Source organism: Thunnus thynnus, chromosome 22 (assembly GCF_963924715.1).
Source record: "Thunnus thynnus chromosome 22, fThuThy2.1, whole genome shotgun sequence".
Classification (NCBI taxonomy): domain Eukaryota; kingdom Metazoa; phylum Chordata; class Actinopteri; order Scombriformes; family Scombridae; genus Thunnus; species Thunnus thynnus.
The window spans coordinates 16,613,796-16,636,437 of NC_089538.1; the positions used below are offsets into that span (position 1 = coordinate 16,613,796).

Genomic DNA, 22,642 nt, shown 5'->3' on the forward strand with positions numbered 1-22,642 from the left:
ACACCTGACTGTTGTTTTAACATCCTCTTGTTATCGATCTTCGTCTGATCTCAACAGTCTGTTCCTTTTTGTTGTCTGTTTATATTTATATCTTTTCATCGTACATATGATATATTTCTCTGCTTGTGTTTATTTGTGTCTCCGCCTCAGAGACACTTCATGCAGTGTGTGCTGTTGGAAGCAGGCGGATGTGCGTCGCCAGCGTCAGGCTCTCCAGGACCTGATTGTGTTTATGTAGATCAGGTGAACTCTATATTTACTCTATATTTTATTCGTCTACGTGAAGAAAAAAAAAAGCAGCTCTGTGATAAGTGAAAGTTTCTTCTTCATTTGTCCTGTAACGTGTTTGTTCCTGACCTCAGGTGAAGGCCACCCTGCTGCAGTTGGAGGTGTTGGAGGCGGGTATTGAGGAGCGCCTGAACGCTCCTGCTGCTCCCTGCCTCTCCTGCGCCGACTGGTTTCTCCCTGCCGCCACGGCCCGCGACCGCCTGGACAGCCTGGCTTCTTCCTCCCCCGTCCTCAGCAAGCTAGCCGGGGCGGTCAAAAGCTCCTCATCAGGGTCCAGAGGCCGCAGCCTGTTTGGGGAGAAGGCGCGGAGGCCCAGCCCCCAGAGGAGCCTGTCAGACAGCGGGAGCGAAGGACAGACGGATGCCGGGTCAGGATCAGGTTCATCCATGGCTCCCGGCCTCAGTCCACATTCCACACCGGACTCGGCGAGGAAGCTGGGTGGTCGACGGGACTCGCTGGGATCTGGAGGGTCTGATGGGAGCGGAGGCAGCGGAGGACTCTTCAAGGTACAGCTGTAGTCTAAACTATGAGCAGGTTTTATTGGACGTTGAACAGTATTTTGATATTATATTGACAATTTTAATCAGTTTTTTTGTTCTATTATTATACTTCTGCTTGTTGCTGTTTTTACATCAGACCTCCAGGATGAAACACCCGAACCCGTTCTACCTGGGCACCCTGAAGAAGACTCTGACGGAGAAGGAGACGGAGGAGATGTACAACACCATGAAGTGTGTGATGGGAAATAATCTTTTTTCTGCGCATTGGAATTGTTGCCAAAAGGCTAAAAACTTTAAAACGTTCTGAGCTACACATTCATTATGAAACCATGACCCCTCATAGTGAACTAAACCACTAAACCTCTGCGTCCTGTGTGTGACAGACTGACCTCAGGCGCCGAAAACACCTTGTTCCACTACGTCCTGATGGAGACGGTGCAGGGAATCTTCATAGCTCCTACGCACAAAGAAGTGGCTCAGCTCAGCGGCTCCATTCACCCGCAGCTCATCCGTAATTTTCACCACTGCTGCCTCTCCATACGAGCGGCGTTTCAGCAGAGTCTGCCGGCCAGGGTGAGCTTTAAAACCTCAGACCAGAACTCATCAAACTACACTTCATACTGTTCTTGGTAAAAAAAAAAAGGAGCTGTTGTAGCATTTATCTGATCCCTGATCAGCACAACATTGAATAATCTCTAAACTTTCCACAGTAACTTTGTGTTTGTTTTAGATCCCGTCTTTCCAAAAAGAAGACAAACTATCAGAATATGTTCAGCTAACGACTAAAGATTAATTTGCATCAACAGAGAAAACGGTGTCAAGTTAAAAAACCAAGTTGTTACCAAAATGAGACCAATCATGTATCATCATGTATTCGATATTATCTCTGTGAGAAGGAAAATTGTTGCTCAGATGAAGCAGCAGTGTTGTTTCTCCCACTGAACATACTTTACACAAAGTGGACCCACCTCAGGCAGCTTATATGCTGTAAAACCACATGCTTTTTTATTTAGGCTACAATAAAACAGTTACTTATTTTACTAGAAAACGTTCATCTCCTGCTTGTCTTCTCTGGAGAGTTCAGTTCTTCTGTTTAACCGTCCGGGGAAAGTAAACTTATGCGTATTAATGTTCCTGTGATTTTTCTCTCCTGCAGGGTCGGCGGACAGCAGACAGGCCTCAGGGCGGCGGTTGGGGTCTGGGACCGGTGAAAGAACACGGGGTCCTGTTCCAGTGTAAACCTGAGAACTGGACCGACCAGAGGAAACCTGCTCCCACCATGACGTACTGGGTCATCGGGTACGAAAACGTCATTAAAATCTTCGTGTTTTTATGCACTAAGACTGCGACTAACGATTATTTTCATTATAAGTTAATCTGCTGATTATTTAACTGTCATATATGAAAACGAAAAACAGCAAATTTTGATTTGAGAAGCTCGAATCATCAAATTTTTGGCTTTTTTGCTTGGTAGAAATGACTGAAAGCTGATTTATTTTCTGACGATCGGCTAATCGTCGCAGCTCACAATTATTTAGGAGACAGCTGATTGATGGTGGACACTCAGGAAAAACAGGTCTAGTAAAACCCAGTTTTACACCAGTGGAGAGACCCGAGGAATGCACACATTCAGCTTTCTGCTTTACTCTGGTCGTAGCGTATCGTCTCCAGGGGAGTGATCATTGTCAGGAAACTGGAGATATAACCGATGTCAAAGGACATAACGGTGAAGATTTACGACAACTTTGTCTGATGCAGAACTGCTGTAATAAAATAAAAAAAAATTAAAAAAGCAGTCAGTACGAACAAGAAGCTCCTCTGTGGGTTTGGACGTTGGCTCCATGCAGCGTCTGTATTTCAGATTGATTATATAAATTAATTTGTCAGAGACAGATAAATGATAACTAAATTTATTCTGCTTCCAGCTCTTCCTGCTGTGTTATGACTGGCAGTATTTCTCCAAAGGAAAACCGTCCCACGTTGAATTGATTGATGCTACTTTGTGTTTTTCTGAGTTCAGTTTGTGTTGGAGAAACTCCCAGATTCAGAAATACAGAGAGAGAGAGAAAAGACTGAGGGCAGAGGGGTCAGAGACGGGGTCTAAAGAGGGGATCCAAGGGAGAGAAATGCATCATGGGAAAGCGATGCAGAGCCTTACATTGAAGCTGCTTCCTAGAGGAAGAAGCAGGGAAACAAACCGCTAGAAAAACTACAAGTTTCAAAACTTCTTTGAGGTTTTTAACCGTTTCAGCTTCATTCTTCACGTCAATAAAGTTACAATTTATCTTCCCTTTACTAAAATGAGCTTTTCTAAAGTGGAGATGAAATGATAGAAGCCATTTTAACCCTTTAAGATCACATCCCAGGTATATTGTGCACCTATTTATCAATATATGCCAAAAAAATACAAAAAAATCAATTTCTTTGTATTCTCATATCAAATCCAATCATGTTTTTTTCCCTGTGAAACAAAATATGACGTGTGCTTAAGTAGGCTTGAACCAACCAATAATATCATGGTCAGAGCTCATTATGACACGCCCACTTTTCAGCATTCAAATCAGATTCCTCCCAACGTCACGTCCCTCCTGTTTCACTCGGAAATACGTCACGATACAGAAGTTTTAAGATACACTTAAAATGCCGTTTAATCTGGACTATAAGCTTAGTTTAACATCATGTGTTTTTGTACAGATTTATATCAAAATATCTACTTTACAAACAGCTTAAGTCTCTCTGAAATTAGCTTTTTATCTCCATCTAAAGTCTTTGCACCGTTTCCCTAATCTGAACCTTTTTCTCACTTCCCAAATCTCTGTTTTTTTTGTCTTTCAGACGGATGTTGCTGGAGCCCGTCCCTCAGGAGTTCTACGTGTGTTTCCATGACTCGGTGGCGGAGGTTCCTGTAGAGATGGCCTTCAGACTCTCCTTTGGTCTGGCCTTGTGACGCCTCGCCTTCCTTCCAACAGATCAGCGGCAACACGGACACACAGAGACACTTTTTCTTGAACTCTTGCAGCATCAGTTTCATTCTCAGGAAAAACGGCTCAAACTGTTGGAAGCACCGGAGAGTAAATGTGGGGATTTTTTTTGTTTTGTATGCTATTTGTCCCAGTTTCTGTGGGATCATGTAAAATCGGCTACACGGAGTCTTAATCTCACAACGTGCCTTCATTTCACAGATGGTTTTCTGCAGATAACGGCAGAGCGTGACTGTTGCCTTTCAGCGGCGATAAGCAAATCACAGGCCGACTGCTGACCTCAAGTTCAAACCCCGGTCGTTTTTGTGCCTTGTTGCTCATCGGAATAACACGTTCCGCAACAAAAAAAAAGCACTTCTGAGCTCTCCAGAGACGTATGCTCGGGATTTATGCGTGTGTGTGTGTGTGTGCGTTCATAACAAGCCACTGAATCAGTGAATACCTCAGACTCCTCGGTGTAAACTTCTGATGAGAGCAGACGCTCTGACAGTTTGTTGCTGTAAAGTTTACAAAGCTGGACCAATAAAAAAAAAAACACAAAAGGGTTTGATGTTTTCACAAATTGTGTTCAGCGGTGGAAAGGCATTTCATTTGTTATTTAAGTTTGTATGTACAGTTTTGTATGGAGTCACTTGTTACAAGAATGAAGGTTGTGTGAGATTAAAAAAGCGATTCAGTCTCTGTTTTATTCTTTCAAATCAAACACGCTCGTCATTGACGACCCTCGTCAGTCTTAAGAGCATAATTTTTTTTTACATTATTAACAAAATGAAAAATAATCCAGCTGGTGGAAACAACACTAGCGTCTCAATACTGGTACAAAAATATGCATCTTATGTCTTCAAACGGATCCTCTTCAAATCATAAATATTATGTTTGAGCAGCACACAGATTGAGACCTTAAAAAATGTACATAATTGATTTGTGTAACGAGCTTCACTGCAGGAAAAACATAATTAATATGACACAGCTGCAAACAAAACTAAGGTAAGTCTATAAAAAGTTGATCCATGTCACACTTCAGAGTCCTAAAAAGATTTATATTTGAAGTGTAAAGCTCAAATTATACTTCTCTCCTCTGTGTAGTTTCCATCCTTGTCATCCGTTCAGACTGCGTCCGGTTTGGAGCGTCACAGTTCAAGCTGCGCTCTGCACGAGCAGCAGGTTCCTCTTGTAGCACTCGAGGCTGCAGAGAGGAACCCCGGTCTTGGAGCAGGAGTACTTCTTCAGGTTGCTGCACCCGTTGACCCCGCAGCTGGCGGGAGATGGAGGTGGAGGACAGGGAGGTGCAGAGGCTGGAGTAGGGACTCCGGTGGGGAAGGAGATGGTCACGCCCTGGACAGAGTCGCTGTAGCGGACCATGGGACACTGACTCTGCTTGGACTTCTTCTCTTTCATACTTTTAATCTTGGCTTTGCTGGTTTTCGTCAGTCTTTCTATTGTCTGGTTCTTGTTCTCTTCTGCCTTCTTGGCGGCCTGCAGGCGTCTCTTTCGAGCTCGCTCTTCGCGCTTCTGCATCATCTCTGCGGTCATCTCCTTCTCCTTGTAGCCCATGGGGAGCTCCAGGAGAGGCTGGATCTGCTGCTTGTGTAGCAGCGCTTTCTGAAGAGGGACACAAACGCAAAATAATTAAACATCACAGAGCAACTTTAAACTGCAACGTTGATTTCAAGTCTTTCCTGCTTCTTCCTCACCTGTCTGGCTGTGAGCAGCGACTCGTCCACTTCCTTCTTCAGCTCTCCGTTGTCATCGAGTTCTCCTTTCTCCAGAGCGTCCAGCCACCTCTCCTCCTCGTCTACAGGCCCGCCCATCATAGAGTCTGAGTCCATGTCTGGTAGAGGAGACGTTGCCAGGTTACTGTCTTCATCTGACAGAACAGACAACAAATAAGATAATTTCATTGTCCAACTAAGGTCCGAAAACTGTCTTGACCTTTGATACAACTCAAAAACTACGAGTGTGAAGTTGGACTGGATTCACTGAGCTCTTGACAAAGCAAAAGTTACTGACGTGAATCAAACAGGAGTGACTGTTGAGGACTAAAGGTTTTCTTTAACATTCAGCAGATGTCTGACCTTTAAATAAACATTTTAAAAAAGGATCAGACCAGTGTGTTTACAGGTTTCACTCCATTACTATGAATTATATTAGTATATATTATATACTTTACTTTTTATCAACCATTTTCATATCTATGCTTTACTGTTTTACATTTTTGGATGTGATGTTTCTACTTTTCTAGCGATACATTAGTTTTAATTCATTTCCAGGCAGCAGTGGTTCAACTCTTTTTTTTGGTTACAATTACGCAAAGTTTACTTCTGACCCCTCAAAAACAACATTTGGAGACGAGTAGAAGAATTTTTTTTGTCTTTAATCATCTTCAGACTTTGTGGTATGAAAATCAATAAGCAGACTTGTGAACATCAAGTCAAGCATTTATTTTCTGATATTTAGCTTTTATAAACTGTATACAAACATTAAATAAATGTTAATAACACACTATAATGTAGTTGTTAGCTGACATAAGTGTTTATTAATGAATTTAGAGCTGCAACAATTAATCAATCAGTTGATCAACAGAAAATAAATGGCCAACTGTTTTGATAATAATTGTTTTGATAATTGTTTTTTAGTCATTTTTTTAAAGAAAAAAAAATACAAAATTCTCTGGTTCCAGCCTCTTAAATCAATATAATATAGATCAATATTTTCTGGTTTCTTTAGTCTTCATTGATATTAATTGAAGTATCTTTGGTTTGTTGACTGTTGGGACAAAACTAAACATTGGCGGACATCACTTTTGGAAACAGTGATCAACATTTTTCACCATTTTCTGATGGTCTTTTATAGACCAAAACACAGGCAGGTTAATTGATGAAAATATTTGTTTGTTGCTGCCTTAAATGTATTTATCAATAACATAACTCCTCCTGTGGACACTCAAACATGGAGGCTAGTTTATAAAGAGTGAATGAAAATATATTAAAACACAGTTGTAATGATATAAAATGTCTTCATAGGAGAAGTAGAACACAAATAGAACACAAATACTGTAGATTGTAGAACACTTAAAGTGTAATTACAACAGCTTATAACTACATTATAGTGTGTTATAAACCATTTATTAAATGTATCTAAACCAGGTTGTATGATGTGATCTCTCTGAAAATAAATTAATGGTAATCTTGATCAGATGGATAAAGAAAGAAGCTCTGCCTTATGCACCAGCAGCATCACAACAGTATGATAATTAAACCTAGGATGATGTAAATACTCTCCTATCAGGATCTAACTCACCCAGCCAGGCCCGGTACTGCTCCAGAGGCACAGAGGGCTCCTCATCGTCGTCGTCGTCATCATCGTCGTCGTCATCATCGTTGTTATCGATGATCATCAACGGCGAGGGAGGACGAGCCACGCCGGGATGCACAGTGAAGGTGGGAACACTGGTAGAGACAAACAGACAGACAGCAGCTCTCTAACTGACCAGTGAGCACAGATACTGAAACCTGGCGTGAACCACTTTCGACGTCTCGCCTCACCTCTTGGTTCCCAGCGTCTGTCCTCCCAGTTTGATTTTGAGTCGGAGCTGCGGGGGAGGACGAGGAACCACAACGGGCTCGGGCTCAGGAGCCTCGGTGAAGTTGTGGTGCTTCTTCTTGTGCTTCTTGTGCTTTTTATGTTTCCGCTTGTGAACGCTGTGAAGTCCAGAGCCGCCTTCACCTGCAGACGACGAGAGGAAAGAACAGTGTTACTGAAAATGACGGCTGTTGTACCAAAGATGCCAGAAATGTTTTCCAATGAATCTTTCACTTTAAAACAACCAATAAACTTTTAAAGAAAAAAACCCAATATTGATCTAATAATATTTTACTGCCGATATGTTGATGATTATTTCTGTGATCTTTATCAAGTATGGTGCTTAATATACATGTAAAATGTGCAACTTAAGAAAACAATTTGGCTCTTGTAATAAAAAAAAACAACTTTTGCTTGACCTAAGACTGTTCATCATAACATGTTTTAGATCTGCATCGTTACAAAAATGTAGAGCTGAAACGATTATTTAATAATCCAATCGTTTCAGTCATTTTTCAAGCAAAAATAGTTAAAAAAAAAAAAAAAAATGCAGACCGCTCGGTAGTTAAAACCTCTCAAATGCAATGATTTGTTGCTTTTCTTTGTTTATATCATTGTAAACTGTGTATCTTTTGGTTTTGGGCTGCTGAACGTGTCATTTGGGCTCTGGGAAGCTGCAATGGGGATTTGGATTGAGATTTAGATTTTATCTGCACCATTTATATCAATGAGGATAAGACCACATTCTGGAAACACCTCTTATTATATTGCATGCCAACAACACCACAAACCACAACCTCCAAAATGACCATAAAGTTGAATCAACATCTCTCTAAAACAATTTTAACAGAAAATAAGCATTATAACTGTCATTAATGATTCACTGTTGTGTTAGACCGTGTTTGTATTAACTATGTACCTAATAAACTCAACGAGTGTACATTTCAGCACAGCCTCTGTACCAAAATAAACCATTAAATGTCAGTCACCCTGCATACTCACCGAGAAACCTGGGGTGAATCATTTCTTTCCTTTTCCCCATTGAAACGACGACAGGGATGTAAACAGCGAGGACAGGACAGCCGGTCTGCAGCTCTACATGGCAGAAAATCTTCAAATGACCTAAAAACTAACCTGACACCTCTGAAATGCTGCCAAAGAGAGAAATAATCACATCTGTCAGCACTGAAATTAAAGCATGAAGATAACAGCTACAATATATTAAGCATTAATATTCTTCTTTCAATATTTGCTAACCAAAATGTTTGTGTTAAATGTATTTAGTAAACTGCATAAGATTAAATTGCACTAACTGATAACTAACTTAGCCTGGAGATAACTGATATTTGTTAACATGCATTCAACGCAAATAGCAACTGCATAGCGAACTGCTAAAACAGACTTGAGTTATCAAACTACAAGAAACAGACGAGACACAGCCTGAAAATCCGGAGCAATTTAAAGAGTGTTTACCTGATTAAAGTGAAGCTGCACAGTTTATCACACGTAGTTAGCACAAACAAGCTAAGCTAACAACACGGATGTTCGTGCCCTTCGTCGTTTTCCGGTCATTTTTCTCTCAAAGTTACGAATGACTGCTCTCTAGCGGGGGAAAAGAAAAATAAACCGACACACAATACTTCACACTGGAAAGGACTTAACTGGTGACCATTTTCTTAAAGGTAATTATATAATTTAAACATCAAAATATCAAAACTTAACCGCAGTTGTCTCGTAAAAACATAATAGTAAACTATTTGTGACTGTTTTCTCTATTACAGCTTGGGTAATGTAGTTCAGGTGATGGACACCGCCGCTGACCACCGTAAACCTCAGGAAATGAGGAAATACATTAACCAGAAGCCACCGGGGCGAGTGAGCCAACACACGCAAGGTCAGTTGCACAGCTTGAACGTGCTCGAGGCTCGAGCGAACGACCGTTGAATTTTACAAATGTAACGTTACTCGGTAAAGTTTGTGTCCAACGGTTCATTTTAGTGTCCCGAAGAACGTTTTTCCACGTTTACACAGTTCAAAGACGATATTTTTAACATTAAATTAACGTTACTGTGCTGGTCTGACGTAACGTAACGTTTACAGTAGTGGTTTCCGTTGTGTAAGCCAAACTTTAACTGAAAATAATAAGTGTGACGTTATTTACTATCAGTTTTAAATCAAACGGAAGAAAGACAAATTCCCCATTGACTGGTTTCAGACGCTCAACAACAGTTGGAAGCAGAATAAAACAAATAAAACCCACATGGATTAAAAATTATGTGAGGAAATCTGACATTTCTGACTTTATAATTCTGCAGGAATCATGAATTACGCTCGGTTTCTGACAGCAGTGAGTGCAGCCAGAAAGCCCTCCGCTATCAGGATGCTGAGTGAGTATCTGCTGCAAAAATAACAAGCTGGATAAGAAAAGTTTCACCTCCATGTGCTCACACCTGTTGATTCTTAAAAAAAATTTTAAAAAAAAGACTGATTTTATAGAAGTGACTTTACAGGACAGGATAGTTGTGGTTCCCTCCTCCTCATTATGATGCAATATTCACATTTTCTCAGTATCAGCTGAAATAATAGTTACTAAAAGTAGATTTTGACTATATGTATATATATATAAGTAACAACATTAAGACATTTATGTGTAGCTAACGTTGCTAACCTCTATTAAACCTACCATACTCAAAGATACAGTCACTGATATGCTTCAGAAAGAAGATTTATGTGTTACACAAGAACAAATAATTGCATAAAACATGTACATTTTACAACCAAATTCAGCCTAAATGCCTCAAGTTGATATTATCTAGTCTGATATTATCATCTGATTTTAGCTGGTCACAGATACACTGGTATAGGAACAAATGTTGGCCAATAAGTAACAAGAAACTGTGGTACAGAAATGTCAAATACCTTATATGTCTGCTATAACTGAGAAACAGTGTCAGTATTACATATTTTTTGCCCATCAGAGAGCACTGACATGTAACTTTTTCAGCTCAGTATGTATCTTGGTCACTATTCTTTGATATCCAAATTTGGGGGATCCTCATCAAAAATGTTTGTTTATGTTAAATTTCTTTAAATTATTTATCGGTATTGGCCTCAAAAATCTAGTATTGGTCCAGAAGTCTCCTCAAAATATGTTCACTGGGTATTTGAGAGCCAAAAAAATCAATGATTGACCTTTTTTTTGTACCAAAGTTCCTAAAAATCTTGATCTCATATTTTCTGATGATAGTTCATAGTGCAGTTTTCTTATCATTTGAATTTCAACGTCTGCATGAGAAGCCGGTCCTCACCTTCACCTGTCACTCTTCATCCTCATGAAGCTGAGCTGCAGCAGCGGTCGCCCCCGTCCCTCATCTCTCTGGCAGGAGGAGCGCCCAACCCCAACACCTTCCCCTTCCGCTCAGCGTCCATCGAGGTGAAGAGCGGACAAACTGTCACTTTCGACGAGGCGATGATGAAGAGGGCTCTGCAGTACTCCGCCTCCAATGGGTGAGAGACAGAGATCCATGACTTGAAGAATCACTCATGTGTTTTGAGAGATTTTCTCTTTTTAACATCTCTTTATACAGTGTGTATAGTGTATAGTTTTAAATCCATACAGTGCATGTAGGTCTTATCAGTGTCTGATGTTTTGCTTCCCTTTTTGCTAAGATGTGATAGCAGACAACAAGTTTAGTTAGACAGACTGTGTCAAACAGTGAACAGTGTGTACAGATAGAAAGTGTCCAGCATCAACATGATTTCGATAGTTGCAGGTAAACTAAAGGTGTGCAGGAGTGAATCAAAAGACTTTAACATAAACTCAACAACAGTTCAGTTTCAGAGAGTCGACACGAGGGACAAAAATACGACAAATTACAGTGATGTTTTGTGATGAAAAACCTGTGTAACAACAGTATGATGGCGTACAATATGGCACCTCTTCTCCCCTGAGTCTCACCATCTTTCCAGGGCTTATAATCCACACAGCTGCCTGGTTCAGATTTAACTACGTGCCTTTAAAATATAATAATAAATAATGAATAACATGAGGGCAACTTGAGACACAGCTGAGATGTGTGAGAGCGGTATTTTATCTCACTGATTGCAGTTATGAATTTGACACAAGTTAAAGTCTGTAGTATTTATGGTAAAATAGTTGGAAAGTCTGGATATTAAAGACCTTTTTTTTAAGTTGAAGCTTGAATTACAGTTGAGACATAATCAGAACATCTGATAACACGGAGGTTATCACTCTGCAGCTACTGTTATCTTTTTTATAACCTCTTCTGTAAACATTCACACACTACACCTGCCGACTTGTTGACTTTGAGTTTGTTAAGTAATCAGTGATAACAGATGTATATAACAGATATAAACCGGTGTTTCCCCTGTGATAGTACAGGCCTGGAGGGTGAGGACGAGAAAAAATAACACCAAATACCCATTCATTCAGAAATCAATAGTGCTTGGGAGTCTGTGTGGCGCTGTACTTAAATGTGAGTTAACCTCCGTGTCGTTGCCTAGGAAACTCCTGGTAGCGTAGCTGCTTTTAAGGAACAGAGGAGAGGAAAAGGTTGGCAGTAAATGTACAGAACAGACTATAGAGTGTCAGTTAATAAATGCTGCAGCTTGTCAAGACCAAGAAAAGTCTGTTATTTCACCAACTGCTGGGAAAGTGAAGGGGGTTAGCTCCGAAGTTAGCAACGATGGATTAGCCTAACCTGAAGATGCTAAACAGAGAAATAGAGAACAGGCCAAAGCAGTCAACCGAGGGGAAACACGGTGTCTTTTCCCAAACAATTTTCTGTTAATGAAGTGTTTTGTCTTTCCAACTGTGACAACTACCTCTAAATGACTCAGCTCTTCGGTTTTCTGTTGTCTGATTTTTTTTCAGTATTCATATAAAAATGCCTCAGATTATTTGTCATGTCTTGAAACAGTCTAATTTCCATCCCTGTGTAGAATCCCTGAGCTGCTGACGTGGATGAAGAACCTGCAGAAGAGCCTCCACAACCCGCCGACCGCCGGCTACACCCCCGAGAACGGCCAGATGGACATGTGTGTGACCACGGGGAGCCAGGAGGGGCTCTGTAAGGTACTGACACGACCAGCTGCTGTTTGTGCAACCAGTTATTAGAGGGCCGTGTGTAGCAGCAAAAGATCATTACTATCATTTCTTTTTGGGGGGGGTGTTTCTTTTTATTTAGTGTCTAAAAATTGTAAATTATTGTTCTTTTATATACTGTTTTCCGAACATTGTAACGTCATTATATATAATTTTACAAATTGGTGACAACAATTTGTACAATAAACCCTTTTAACTCAAGTATTAAGATAATATTTACCTTGCTGAACCCAGCTGTGGCCTTGTAAAGTAATAATCTGTCACATTTTCATATAAATATAGCACATTTCTGCTTTAAATATGTGATTTTTATCTTAGGAATGTATTTTTTACAAAAACATGACCCCTACTGCTTGTTTTATATTGATTCACATGTTTTTTATATGTTCCCTATTTTGTATTTTAGGTGTTTGAGATGCTGGTCAACCCTGGAGACAACGTTCTGCTGGACGCGCCCACATATTCAGGAACGCTGGCAGCAGTAAGAGCGCTTTCTTTCCATCACACACACTTATTAAAACTTCTATGATCTCCTAACTTTCCCGCTTATCATCTGCAGCTCCAGCCGCTCGGCTGTAACTTGATCAACGTTCCCAGCGATCAGCACGGTATGATACCTGCAGCCCTGAAGCAGGTTTTGTCTCGGTGGGACCCCTCAGAGGTCCACAAGCCCGGCAGCAGCGCTCCCAAGATCCTCTACACCATCCCCAACGGAGGAAACCCCACCGGTGCCTCCATGACGGCTGAGAGGAAGAAGGAAGTGTATGAGGTTTGTTTACCTGCACAAAACAAAGACATATTTACTTCTGCATCAGCACACAGTCAGACTAAACACACAGTTATATTTTATGAATCACTTTTGAGTGTCTCTCAGTCAGATTTATGTAAAGCAGCCAGTGAAGCGCTGACTCTTCTAATTAGAGCTTGTTGTGAAGCTGATTTCCCTACAGATTCTCTCTGTCGTTTTCCATTAACGTCGTCCGGTCTTTTTTTAAATAGCTGGCCAGGCAGTACGACATGCTCATCATCGAGGACGACCCGTACTATTTCCTGCAGTTTGACAAGGTACAAGAAGAGTTCAGTAACCTCCTGTGTTTCTACTCTGTACAATCTGAGATTGTCTGACCTTTCAAGCGTGTAAAATAAAGTTTTCTCTTAATGTTTTCTGTCATTTTAAAAGGTGAAATAGTTCAGTTATCTGCTCTGTTGTTAGTTTATGGTCTTCACACTTCTGTTTTATAAAAATGATTCATGTTATGTCTCATTTATTTGACAGCCGTGGGCTCCCACGTTTCTCTCCATGGATGTTGACGGACGAATCATCAGGACAGACTCCTTCTCTAAGATCCTGTCTTCAGGGTGAGCGTCTGAATCTGTGTGTGTGTGTGTGTGTGTGTGTGTGTGTGTGTGTGTGTGTGGGTAGTTGTTTTTCTTTATTCCCCGTGCACATGAAGCTCTTCTGTTACCATTTACTCTGCAATAGCACTGTGTGTGTGTGTGTTTTTTTTACCTTAACAAGACAGAACCAGATATATTAACAGTGTGTGTTTTCCTGTCTGACATGCAGTTAATTTGCTTGTGTAATGTAATTGTGTGTGCAGGATAATTTTTTTTTTGTTTGTTTGTTTGAGAAAGAACATTCACCTCCTTTTGGGAGTATATTTATGTGCTGTATTCTCTGAACAGCAGGACAGGGTGTTTATTTTGTTTTTTTCTTGCGGCCAAACTGATCCAGATTTTGCTGTTTTGCAACTATTTAACAGGTTTTTAAAGTCCTGACTGACTGTAAAAACACTCAGCAGCAACAATAAACTACAAAATCCTGCTCAGATTTTTCCAGATTCAAGTGGTAAAAATCTCATGTTTGATACAATCATGACAACGTCGAGACCTCGTTAACTTTTACCTGTTTAGTCGTATTTAAAATACTATAAGAATCTTTTTTTTTTGTCAATGAAAGACCAGACAACATGAACACTATGGCTACACAACAGGTAAAGATTAAAGATAAGAGGTGAAGTTAATGTTTCATCATGAGTTTCATCTCATGATTACATCTCTAATCACTCGTCTGTGTGTCGTCGTCTTGTTTCAGGTTGAGGTTAGGTTTCGTGACTGGTCCCAAACCACTCGTGGACAGGGTGGTGCTGCACATCCAGGCCTCGACAATGCACACTAGCACCTTCACACAGGTGAGTCAAAGTTTAGTTCAACACCGCCACACCCTGCTCACACACCCTCACTACCACCCTGCTCAGTCAACATTTTGCATTATTGGTTTACTTGCAAACTGTCCACTGCATTTACTGAAAGAAGTCAGTTTAAAAAAAAAAGGCTCAATTTTGTTGTCAACCACCAAAAAACTGAATTTAACATCCTTTTTAAATACTTCGTGTTGGTTGGATTAAATTCTCTGGCTTTTCCTCTTCATCCTGTGTGGCAGCCTCCATCCACTTGGCATCTAAAAGTTCTGCACCGTGCAGCAGTAAGCACACAGCAGGGCGGTTCATTTACACAGACTCCATGCAGCGTGCCAACGATGAAGCATATTTTTGAGCAGAGTCATCACAGACTCTCGTAATACTCCCACCCCTCAAGCACACCAGATCTGCTTTGACACGAACACAAGCTCACCAGCGGGAAGGGATGCGCTGTCACGCTACAGCCGCTGTCAAATAAAGCCGAACGAGACTTCGTGGTGTCTCAGGATTAGCGGCGGCTGCAAAGGAGGTTTTAATAAGATAGAGGAGGGAGATTAATTAGGATCTGCAAAAGATCTGCAGCCCTCCTCCTCTTGATTCAATCCTCTCCTCTGCCTTTTTTTCCCATCTAATCTGGACTAAAAATATTGGAAATTACTCAGGGAGATGTAAACTGCATGTTGGTTTTCTTTCTTTCATGCCAAAAACAAACATGTGAAGCCTCCGTGATGAAAGACGGAGGGTGTGTCACTATCTCACTGCACTGCAGGTGGATTATCTGCCATAAGGTCATATTACAGTATTTAAATCTGTGAATTTGAATGTGCGCCAGTTCTCACATTACACAACTTGAGACTCTTTCCTCTCTCCGCTTTCCCTTCAGCTCATGGTGTCTCAGTTGTTGCACAGCTGGGGCCAAGAGGGCTTCCTACACCACATAGACGGGTACGTCACTTCCCACAATGCCGCTGTACACATCCACATGTATTCCGCGTTACTGGTTTGACTGATTCAGAAAAGAATTATGTTAATTTATGACATCTGCACCGCCAGATAAATGAGACACTGTCCTGCAGATAAGCGTGAAACTGTTTTCTTTCCTCTTGCAGGGTGATTGAGTTTTACAGGAAACAACGAGATGCCATGATCAGCTCTGCAGATAAGTGGCTCAAAGGTTTGTGACTCACTGGTGACACAGAGAAAGACTCACTATTGTAGAACATGATGGGCTTATTAGCTCTGTCAATCAAGCAAGCGCCCCACTTTTAGGCTCAATATTCCCTTAATGGAAAAAATATTTGTATAATTGGCACCATCTATTCAAGACTTGTCAAATTTATTGTCCCCTTATGGACATTTTTCTTGCTCAGCGTGGCTGCATCACAAAACACTTACCTCCCAAATACACTTACATACATACTTTACATCATTCATACATAAAACCCCGAGGTAGTAAAGGCTCTCTGTATTATTATAATGCTGTACAGTCCAGTTTTTTAGCATCTTTGTCGTAAAGGCAGCGACATACAGTATGTAAACATACGTTTTTGCTAATATATCTGTCATAACATGCATGAGGACTCATTTATTTTTAAAAGATTTATTTAGTATTTGTATTGTCTGGTTTGTTTGTGTGTATTTCTTTCTGTTTTAGATAGATAGACAGATAGAATACTTAATTAATCCCAAAGGGAAGCTGCAGTGTTACAGCAGCTACATTACATAAACCACAAAAAACAAATGAAGGTGAGAAATCAATACAGTTAAATGATCATTTCCAAATTATCTAAATATCTAAAACAGGTACTGAATATACACTGTATAATGACAGTAATATACTGTATTATAGAGTTCAAGTCAAGTAAATATTGCTGAAAGCTGTACAGTAAGGTGCAGAATTGAGTTATATATGGAAAATAAAATAAAAACATGCCGCTGACACATACAGTATATTAGAAGAAGTAAAATTAGCTCCTCAGTCCACCACTTTTTGTGGAAAAATGTACTGACAGACATTTGTTTAGAGAAGTCCTTTGAGTCACTTGAGTACAGTCTGAGTTTTCTTGGAGCCACCGCCTAGTGGCCATTAGAGGAACTACATGTACACTGATGATCTTGATACATATAACCACAGCCTCTGCAATATTTAAATTGTAAACTCCTTAACAAATGTGTTATGTGTTGTCCAGATTCACTGCAGCACCTAAAAAGACCACAGAGGGGAAATCCTGACTGATCTAATGAGCCAGAATACACGGAAACAACAGTTTTTTTCTTTTTATTCACGTCTCTGTGTTTGTGTGTGTGTGTGTGTGTGTGTGTGTGTAGATTTAGCAGAGTGGCACTCTCCGTCAGCAGGCATGTTCCTGTGGATGAAACTAAAGGGCGTAGCCGATACCCAGCAGCTCATTATGAAAAAGGCGTTGGAGAAAGAGGTCAGTACAAATCCTGTTGTCTTCCTGTTTTTAACATCTTAACCTCACATATTATTCTCTTTTGTGATTTAACTCTGTCCACTTAAGGTTAACACACACACACACACACCTACTGCACTCTTAATATGTTAATAGCAGGTACCCAGAGTGCATTTGGGTGCATTTGCCTGCCGGTGTCTCTCTGTTTGTGAGATGTTTTGCACCAGGGGCGAGCCAGGTTTTGTGCCTGAATAGAGTGGAGGATGATGCATGTAAAGCGCCCATTGTGTGCACTATGAGTGGGTTTAACAGCTGAGTGTTTTTCCTACCACACACACATACACACACACACACACACACACACACAGCGTCTGTAAATCCCTGCTGGCAAATAGCTGATGAGCCGTGTAAGAGGTACAATGTGAGTGGGTACAATCAGGCTTTTCCAAGATCTCTGCACAGTCGGCTTTTCTCCTCTGAAATCTGGATATTTAAAACCTCCAAACAGCCGACAGTGAAGACTCTAGATAGTGTATCGTCTGTGCTCGCAGAAGAGAAATAACAGCACCTCGAAACTGACATGAATTCACAAAGACAATCCTTGTTCGTGCTTTATCTTTCACCATCAGATTTTTAAGAAGCAATATTTGTGAAAGATGTTAAATGATGCGTATTTAATGAACGTTAAACATGCTAATTCTCTTTCTTTAACGAGAGTTAGATGAGAAGAACAAACACCACTCTCATATCTGTGGGTTAAATATGAAGCTACAAGCAGCAGCATCTTAGCTTAGCTTAGCATAAAGACTGGAAACAGGGGGAAACAGCTAGCCTGGCCTCACTAATTAACATATAATAAAAACTGAAGTGTAAAAACAACATTATGTGGTTTTACTGAGGGTTATGTGCAGGACTATTTCTTATCCAGATGCAGTAAGTTAAAAAATTAAAACCTAACTTTGGCCAGTTTAATGTGTGTTTTCCTAAGGATGAAATATTATAACCTGTCTGGCTTCACATTAGTTAAAAACTCAGCTCCATCACGTAACACAAACAACACAGCTGCTAATAAAAACAAAGAAGATTAATTGAAGTTTGCTCTCTTAGTATAATCTTGGATGCATAAAAAGATCAGCTGTGTACATAGTGCCAAAAAAAATGATAAAATAATAATAATAATTGTCAGTAACATGAGTCATGTTTGTACACGTGCGCTAACAGGTGCTGCTGGTTCCCGGAGGCGTGTTCATGATCAACAGTAGTGACCCCTGTCCCTACGTCAGAGCGGCCTTCTCTCTCTCCACGCCAGAGCAGATTGATGAGGTACACACACACACACACACACACACACACACACACACACACGTAAACACACACTCAACTCATTACTGACTCATCGTCTCTCTTATTTCTTTCCGCAGGCTTTCAGAAGACTCTCTTCACTCATTAAAGAGGCTTTGTGATGAGATCTATTCATCACTGATGCTGTTTTTTTTTTTTATTTATTGATGAAGGCTTAGAGTTATGCTGTAGTCAAGTTATTCAGCATTATTACAAGCCCTCTGGAGCAATGAATTAGATTTGTAGGAGGAAGAACACTAATTACACTTTATCAAACTACATCATTAGCTGCTCCATCAGTGTACTGTACAGCGAGGATGTCTGTATTTTTCCATGTACAAAAAAAGTAAATAACTTTTTATCAATCTGTTTTTTGAGTCTTTACATTTCTGCTGCACTAAGACATCTTTGCTCAGCAGATTCATGACTGCAGGCTTTTTTTTTTTTGTAAATTAAAACACCAAAAATGGGAGAAAAAAAATCAACCAACCAAGCAAAATTCAGAAACCACGTTGGTTTCTTAATAAATTTGAGGCATGAAATGAGTCATGCTTTTGCAGAGTTACTTCATTTTTAAGAATCAACAAGCCACATGACCGTCTAAACTGCTCTCTATAGTCCAGCTTTAATCTGCTGTATTATGCTGACATGCCCCATTGGTTCAGAGTAGAGCTTTTCCAAAACTAAAATCTTGTTGCAAAACTTAAGCTCTCAAGATTTAGGTGACTGTTACTCTGGGCACAAAAAAATGATAATGGATCCTTTTACAGCCTACAAGTATCAAATTCACACATTTCAATGCAATATTTACTGCAATCTTTGAAGCCTGACTCTTGATTCTGCGGGTGCAACAGGGTGCTGGACTTTCTCCCTCTTTGTTTACTGATGACTTTAGAAAAAAATCACAAGTTCAAGTAAAGAAAAACAAGGTTTTTTTTGCCCATAAAGGGTCATGAACAAGTCAGCACCAGCTCTTCATTTTTTTTTAAACATGTCACGCAACAGTACCTGCTGACAACAACAGGGCCTTTCTGTTGTTGGAAACCGTTTTCTTTTCCTTTGTACAGACTTTCTCCCCACTGTGTTAATATGTAGCACTTTGTGAACAGTGTGCCCGACCTCCCAGAAGTGTGTGTGTGTGTGTGTGTGTGTGTGTGTGTGTGAACAGCTGAAACATTCATCCGTAAAGGATAACAGGGTCACAGGAGCGGCTTAGAAGTCTGGCTTTTGCAACACTTACTTGCCCGCCTCTTACTGCAGTAGAGGAGACTGTATTAAAACCCTCTTTTAAAGGTTGCGTTCCCACCATGTACAAACACTAAAGTAAGAATCCCGACCTCTGAATTTAAAGCTTTGAATAAATGTAAACTATTAACAGTGAAATTTATTTGAGCGTCTCGAGGTGAAAAGGAAGAAAAAAAGGCACTCAAGCTTGAAGAGGAAAAGCACTTATGCTAAAGAAGGCCCCCTCTTAGAGTGTTAAATTATGGATTCATGAAGGAATAAGCAGTATCTCCGTCTACAGTGACTACTGGAGCAGTTAAAACTAGAGCAATGCATTACATTTTCTTAACGTATCATATGTTTGTTTGTAATATCTTGTTGCAACAAGACTTAAGCCATGCTAGTGGCTCTGTGAGGCTGTATTTAGTCATGATGTTACTTTGAGCTAAATGTTTCTGTGTTCAGGTGGGAATTAAATTAGTTTTGAAAGTATTTGTTCATAAATAAGGTTTTGGACAACTTAAAATGATGGTGATGGTGCTACATTAAAAGTCAAAGGGTCACCAAAGTTATTACAGTTCATCCATCCAATAGTTTCACTCACAACTACAAATGTCGACCTCATGGTGGCGCTAGATGAAAGTTCACCAAAGTCAGTAGGCTTCTTCCTCTGAGGACCATGAATGTCTGTACTAAATCTGTTGCCAATTCATCCACTACAAATATACACATTTGAGATATTTCAAAGGATTAGTGAAATATTTGACCTGTTGGTGGTGCAACAGGGAAGTCAGGGGGTCACCAAAGTCATTAGGATGCATCCTCATGTGCACCACAATGTCTACAAAAGGATTTCACAGCCATCCATCCAATAGTAGTTGAGATATTTCAGTCTGAAAGTGGCGGACCAATCAACTGACAGACAACACCATCCCTAGAGTCACGCCACTAGCAGGGCTGTCGGACACTGGAGTACAGTAAGAAGTCCCCATTTGAATTTTGATATGTATGAAAATTAGCGCAGGAAAAGTATGAAATCTCACAAAATGGTAACGTTCATGTATCTGTACGTCCAAACTGTACTTTCCCTTTTGTGATCATTTAACACAAATGATCCAATATGTCATTCTGAAGCCAAAAAACTGAAATCGATAAGTACAATGCTGTATTTTTTTCTAGCCTACCAAAGTTGAGGACAAAAAACAACTTAGACACAAACTAAAACAGAACCACACACACACTCCTTTAAATATCCACAGTTTCTATACATAGATGGAGCATTATTGACTTAGTTATTGATTGTTTGCTGAGACCTTGGCACAGAGTGTCGAGGGCAGACTTTTACTGTGGCTTCAAGGTCAGTCAGTTATCAACTCTGGCAAACGGACAGCCTGTACAGGCCAGATAACCATGACTTATATTTAGATGTGCTTTGGTTCTGCCTCTAATTTCTTCCAGGAGTTGTTTTTTTTGTAATGCACACTTCCTAATTGTTTCGAAGGGAAGTTTGCTGTTTCCTCCTGCTTTTTATGTCCTCACCCTGAGCATGGTTTGTTTTGTCTGCAATCCACAACACTACACTAGACTTGAGTGTCTTTTTATAGTCCGACCTCTCAGCTTTAATTGATAGTAAATTCAGAAGGAGTGTGTTTTGACCACAGTCCATTTACCTGTAACTATATGCCATTAAATCTTAATGCAGTCATGCACAAAAAGAATCCATCCACTAACTGCACCGCAAAATTAAATGTACTTATTAAATGTAGGGGAGAACGGGGTAACATGAGCCACTTTTTACATTTGATGATTTTACTGAAAAGTCAAAGTGTATTTGTTTCAAATAATAGTTACTATATATACCCTAGGTTGTTGTGTACCCATGGAAATTAAAACAAGTTATCTAATTATTATGGTTTAAGAACAATGAGCCATCAAAAAAAGTTAGTCCAATGGCTTACTTACCCCAAGATATGGGTAAAATGGGCATGGGGATGGGGTAAATAGTGCTACCATTATATATTGATATAAAAATTACACAAAATCAACAAATTAATTATAAAATTAAAAATAATTGTGAACTTTATTGATGCCATCAATTTAACAAAGGCAAAAACTTGTACTTTTAAATAAAACCATATGTTTGTGTCTTGTTGTTCAACATGTTACTTAAACATTTTCAGTCAAGATTAAACTGTGACCTTTGTGTTTTAGCTACAGAAAGAATGTGTGTGTAAATGTGCTTTTGTGTATACAGACAGGTGACAAATGAAAGGAAAAACTGGTCTTGGTCTGAATGCTGGACCCCTACAGTGAGGGGATCTGGTGGCTCTGTTATGCTTTGGGGGGCATTTTGCTGGCATGGTTTGGGTCCACTTGTTCCCTTAGAGGGAAGGGTCACTGCAAATCAATACAAAGTTGTTCTGAGTGATCACCTTTATCCTATGATCAAACATTTCTATCCTGATGGGAGTGGTCTCTTCCAGGATGACAAGGGCCCCAATTCACAGGACAAGAGGGGCCACTGAATGGTTTGATGAGTATGAAAATGATGTGAATCATATGCTATGGCCTTCACAGTCACCAGATCTCAACCCAGTTGAACTCCAATGGGAGATTTTGGACTGACGTGTTAGACAGCGCTCTCCACCACCATCATCAAAACACCAAATGAGGAAATATCTTTTGGATGAATGGTTTTCATCCCTCTAGAAGAGTTCAGAGACTTGTAGAATCAATGCCAAGGTGTATTGATGCTGTTCTGGTGGCCCAACACCTTACTAAGACACTTTATGTTGGCTTTTCCTTTAATTTGCCACCCGTCTGTATGTACAGCATGTTTGTGTGTGGCTTAAATTTAACATTAGTCAACAATTAGGTATTTATTCATCAACATTGTCACACTTGTAACAGTGATCAAACATGAACAGTGTCTCTGGTCTCTAGAATATCAGAAAATAGTTTTAGGGGGTGAATTGAGCCGTTGACT

At 40.1% G+C, this 22,642-nt stretch overlaps 3 protein-coding genes across 12 annotated transcripts in view; 2 read left to right on the forward strand and 1 right to left on the reverse strand.

The window, feature by feature from the left end:
- intu (inturned planar cell polarity protein) overlaps positions 1-4,446 on the forward strand; it is a 23,469-nt gene extending 19,023 nt beyond the window's left edge. For all 5 annotated transcript variants that reach the window (XM_067580222.1, XM_067580221.1, XM_067580219.1 and 2 more), the window contains 6 exons: positions 151-243; positions 363-794; positions 925-1,019; positions 1,172-1,361; positions 1,945-2,087; positions 3,624-4,446. In XM_067580222.1, coding sequence (XP_067436323.1) covers positions 151-243; positions 363-794; positions 925-1,019; positions 1,172-1,361; positions 1,945-2,087; positions 3,624-3,735 — 1,065 coding nt within the window. In that variant the 3' untranslated portion in view covers positions 3,736-4,446. The remainder of the gene's footprint in view (positions 1-150; positions 244-362; positions 795-924; positions 1,020-1,171; positions 1,362-1,944; positions 2,088-3,623) is intronic.
- On the reverse strand, positions 4,430-10,761 carry ino80b (INO80 complex subunit B). Of its 3 annotated transcripts, none has more exons than XM_067580244.1 (6): positions 10,660-10,761; positions 8,354-8,502; positions 7,315-7,495; positions 7,070-7,218; positions 5,464-5,636; positions 4,430-5,371 (listed from the first exon to the last, which is right to left on the reverse strand). In XM_067580244.1, the coding sequence occupies exons 2-6, from the start codon at positions 8,391-8,393 to the stop codon at positions 4,907-4,909; spliced, it is 1,008 nt and encodes a 335-aa protein (XP_067436345.1). In that variant the 5' UTR covers positions 8,394-8,502; positions 10,660-10,761; the 3' UTR covers positions 4,430-4,906. The 3 variants fall into 3 exon arrangements, with proteins under 3 accessions (XP_067436345.1, XP_067436346.1, XP_067436344.1); XM_067580245.1 differs by lacking the exon at positions 10,660-10,761 and adding an exon at positions 8,825-8,966 and having other exon boundaries at positions 5,464-5,600; XM_067580243.1 differs by lacking the exon at positions 10,660-10,761 and adding an exon at positions 8,825-8,966.
- aadat (aminoadipate aminotransferase) lies at positions 8,904-18,797 on the forward strand. Of its 4 annotated transcripts, XM_067580233.1 has the most exons (15): positions 8,904-9,033; positions 9,133-9,245; positions 9,667-9,738; positions 10,690-10,858; positions 12,314-12,446; positions 12,883-12,957; positions 13,036-13,245; positions 13,476-13,541; positions 13,753-13,835; positions 14,572-14,668; positions 15,561-15,622; positions 15,787-15,851; positions 17,006-17,112; positions 18,313-18,414; positions 18,513-18,797. In XM_067580233.1, exons 2-15 carry the CDS (start codon positions 9,155-9,157, stop codon positions 18,552-18,554), a joined length of 1,374 nt encoding a protein of 457 aa, XP_067436334.1. In that variant the 5' UTR covers positions 8,904-9,033; positions 9,133-9,154; the 3' UTR covers positions 18,555-18,797. The 4 variants fall into 4 exon arrangements, with proteins under 4 accessions (XP_067436334.1, XP_067436335.1, XP_067436337.1 ...); XM_067580234.1 differs by lacking the exons at positions 8,904-9,033; positions 9,133-9,245 and adding an exon at positions 9,246-9,319; XM_067580236.1 differs by lacking the exons at positions 8,904-9,033; positions 9,133-9,245 and adding an exon at positions 9,284-9,306.
- Positions 18,798-22,642: the final 3,845 nt, after the last annotated feature.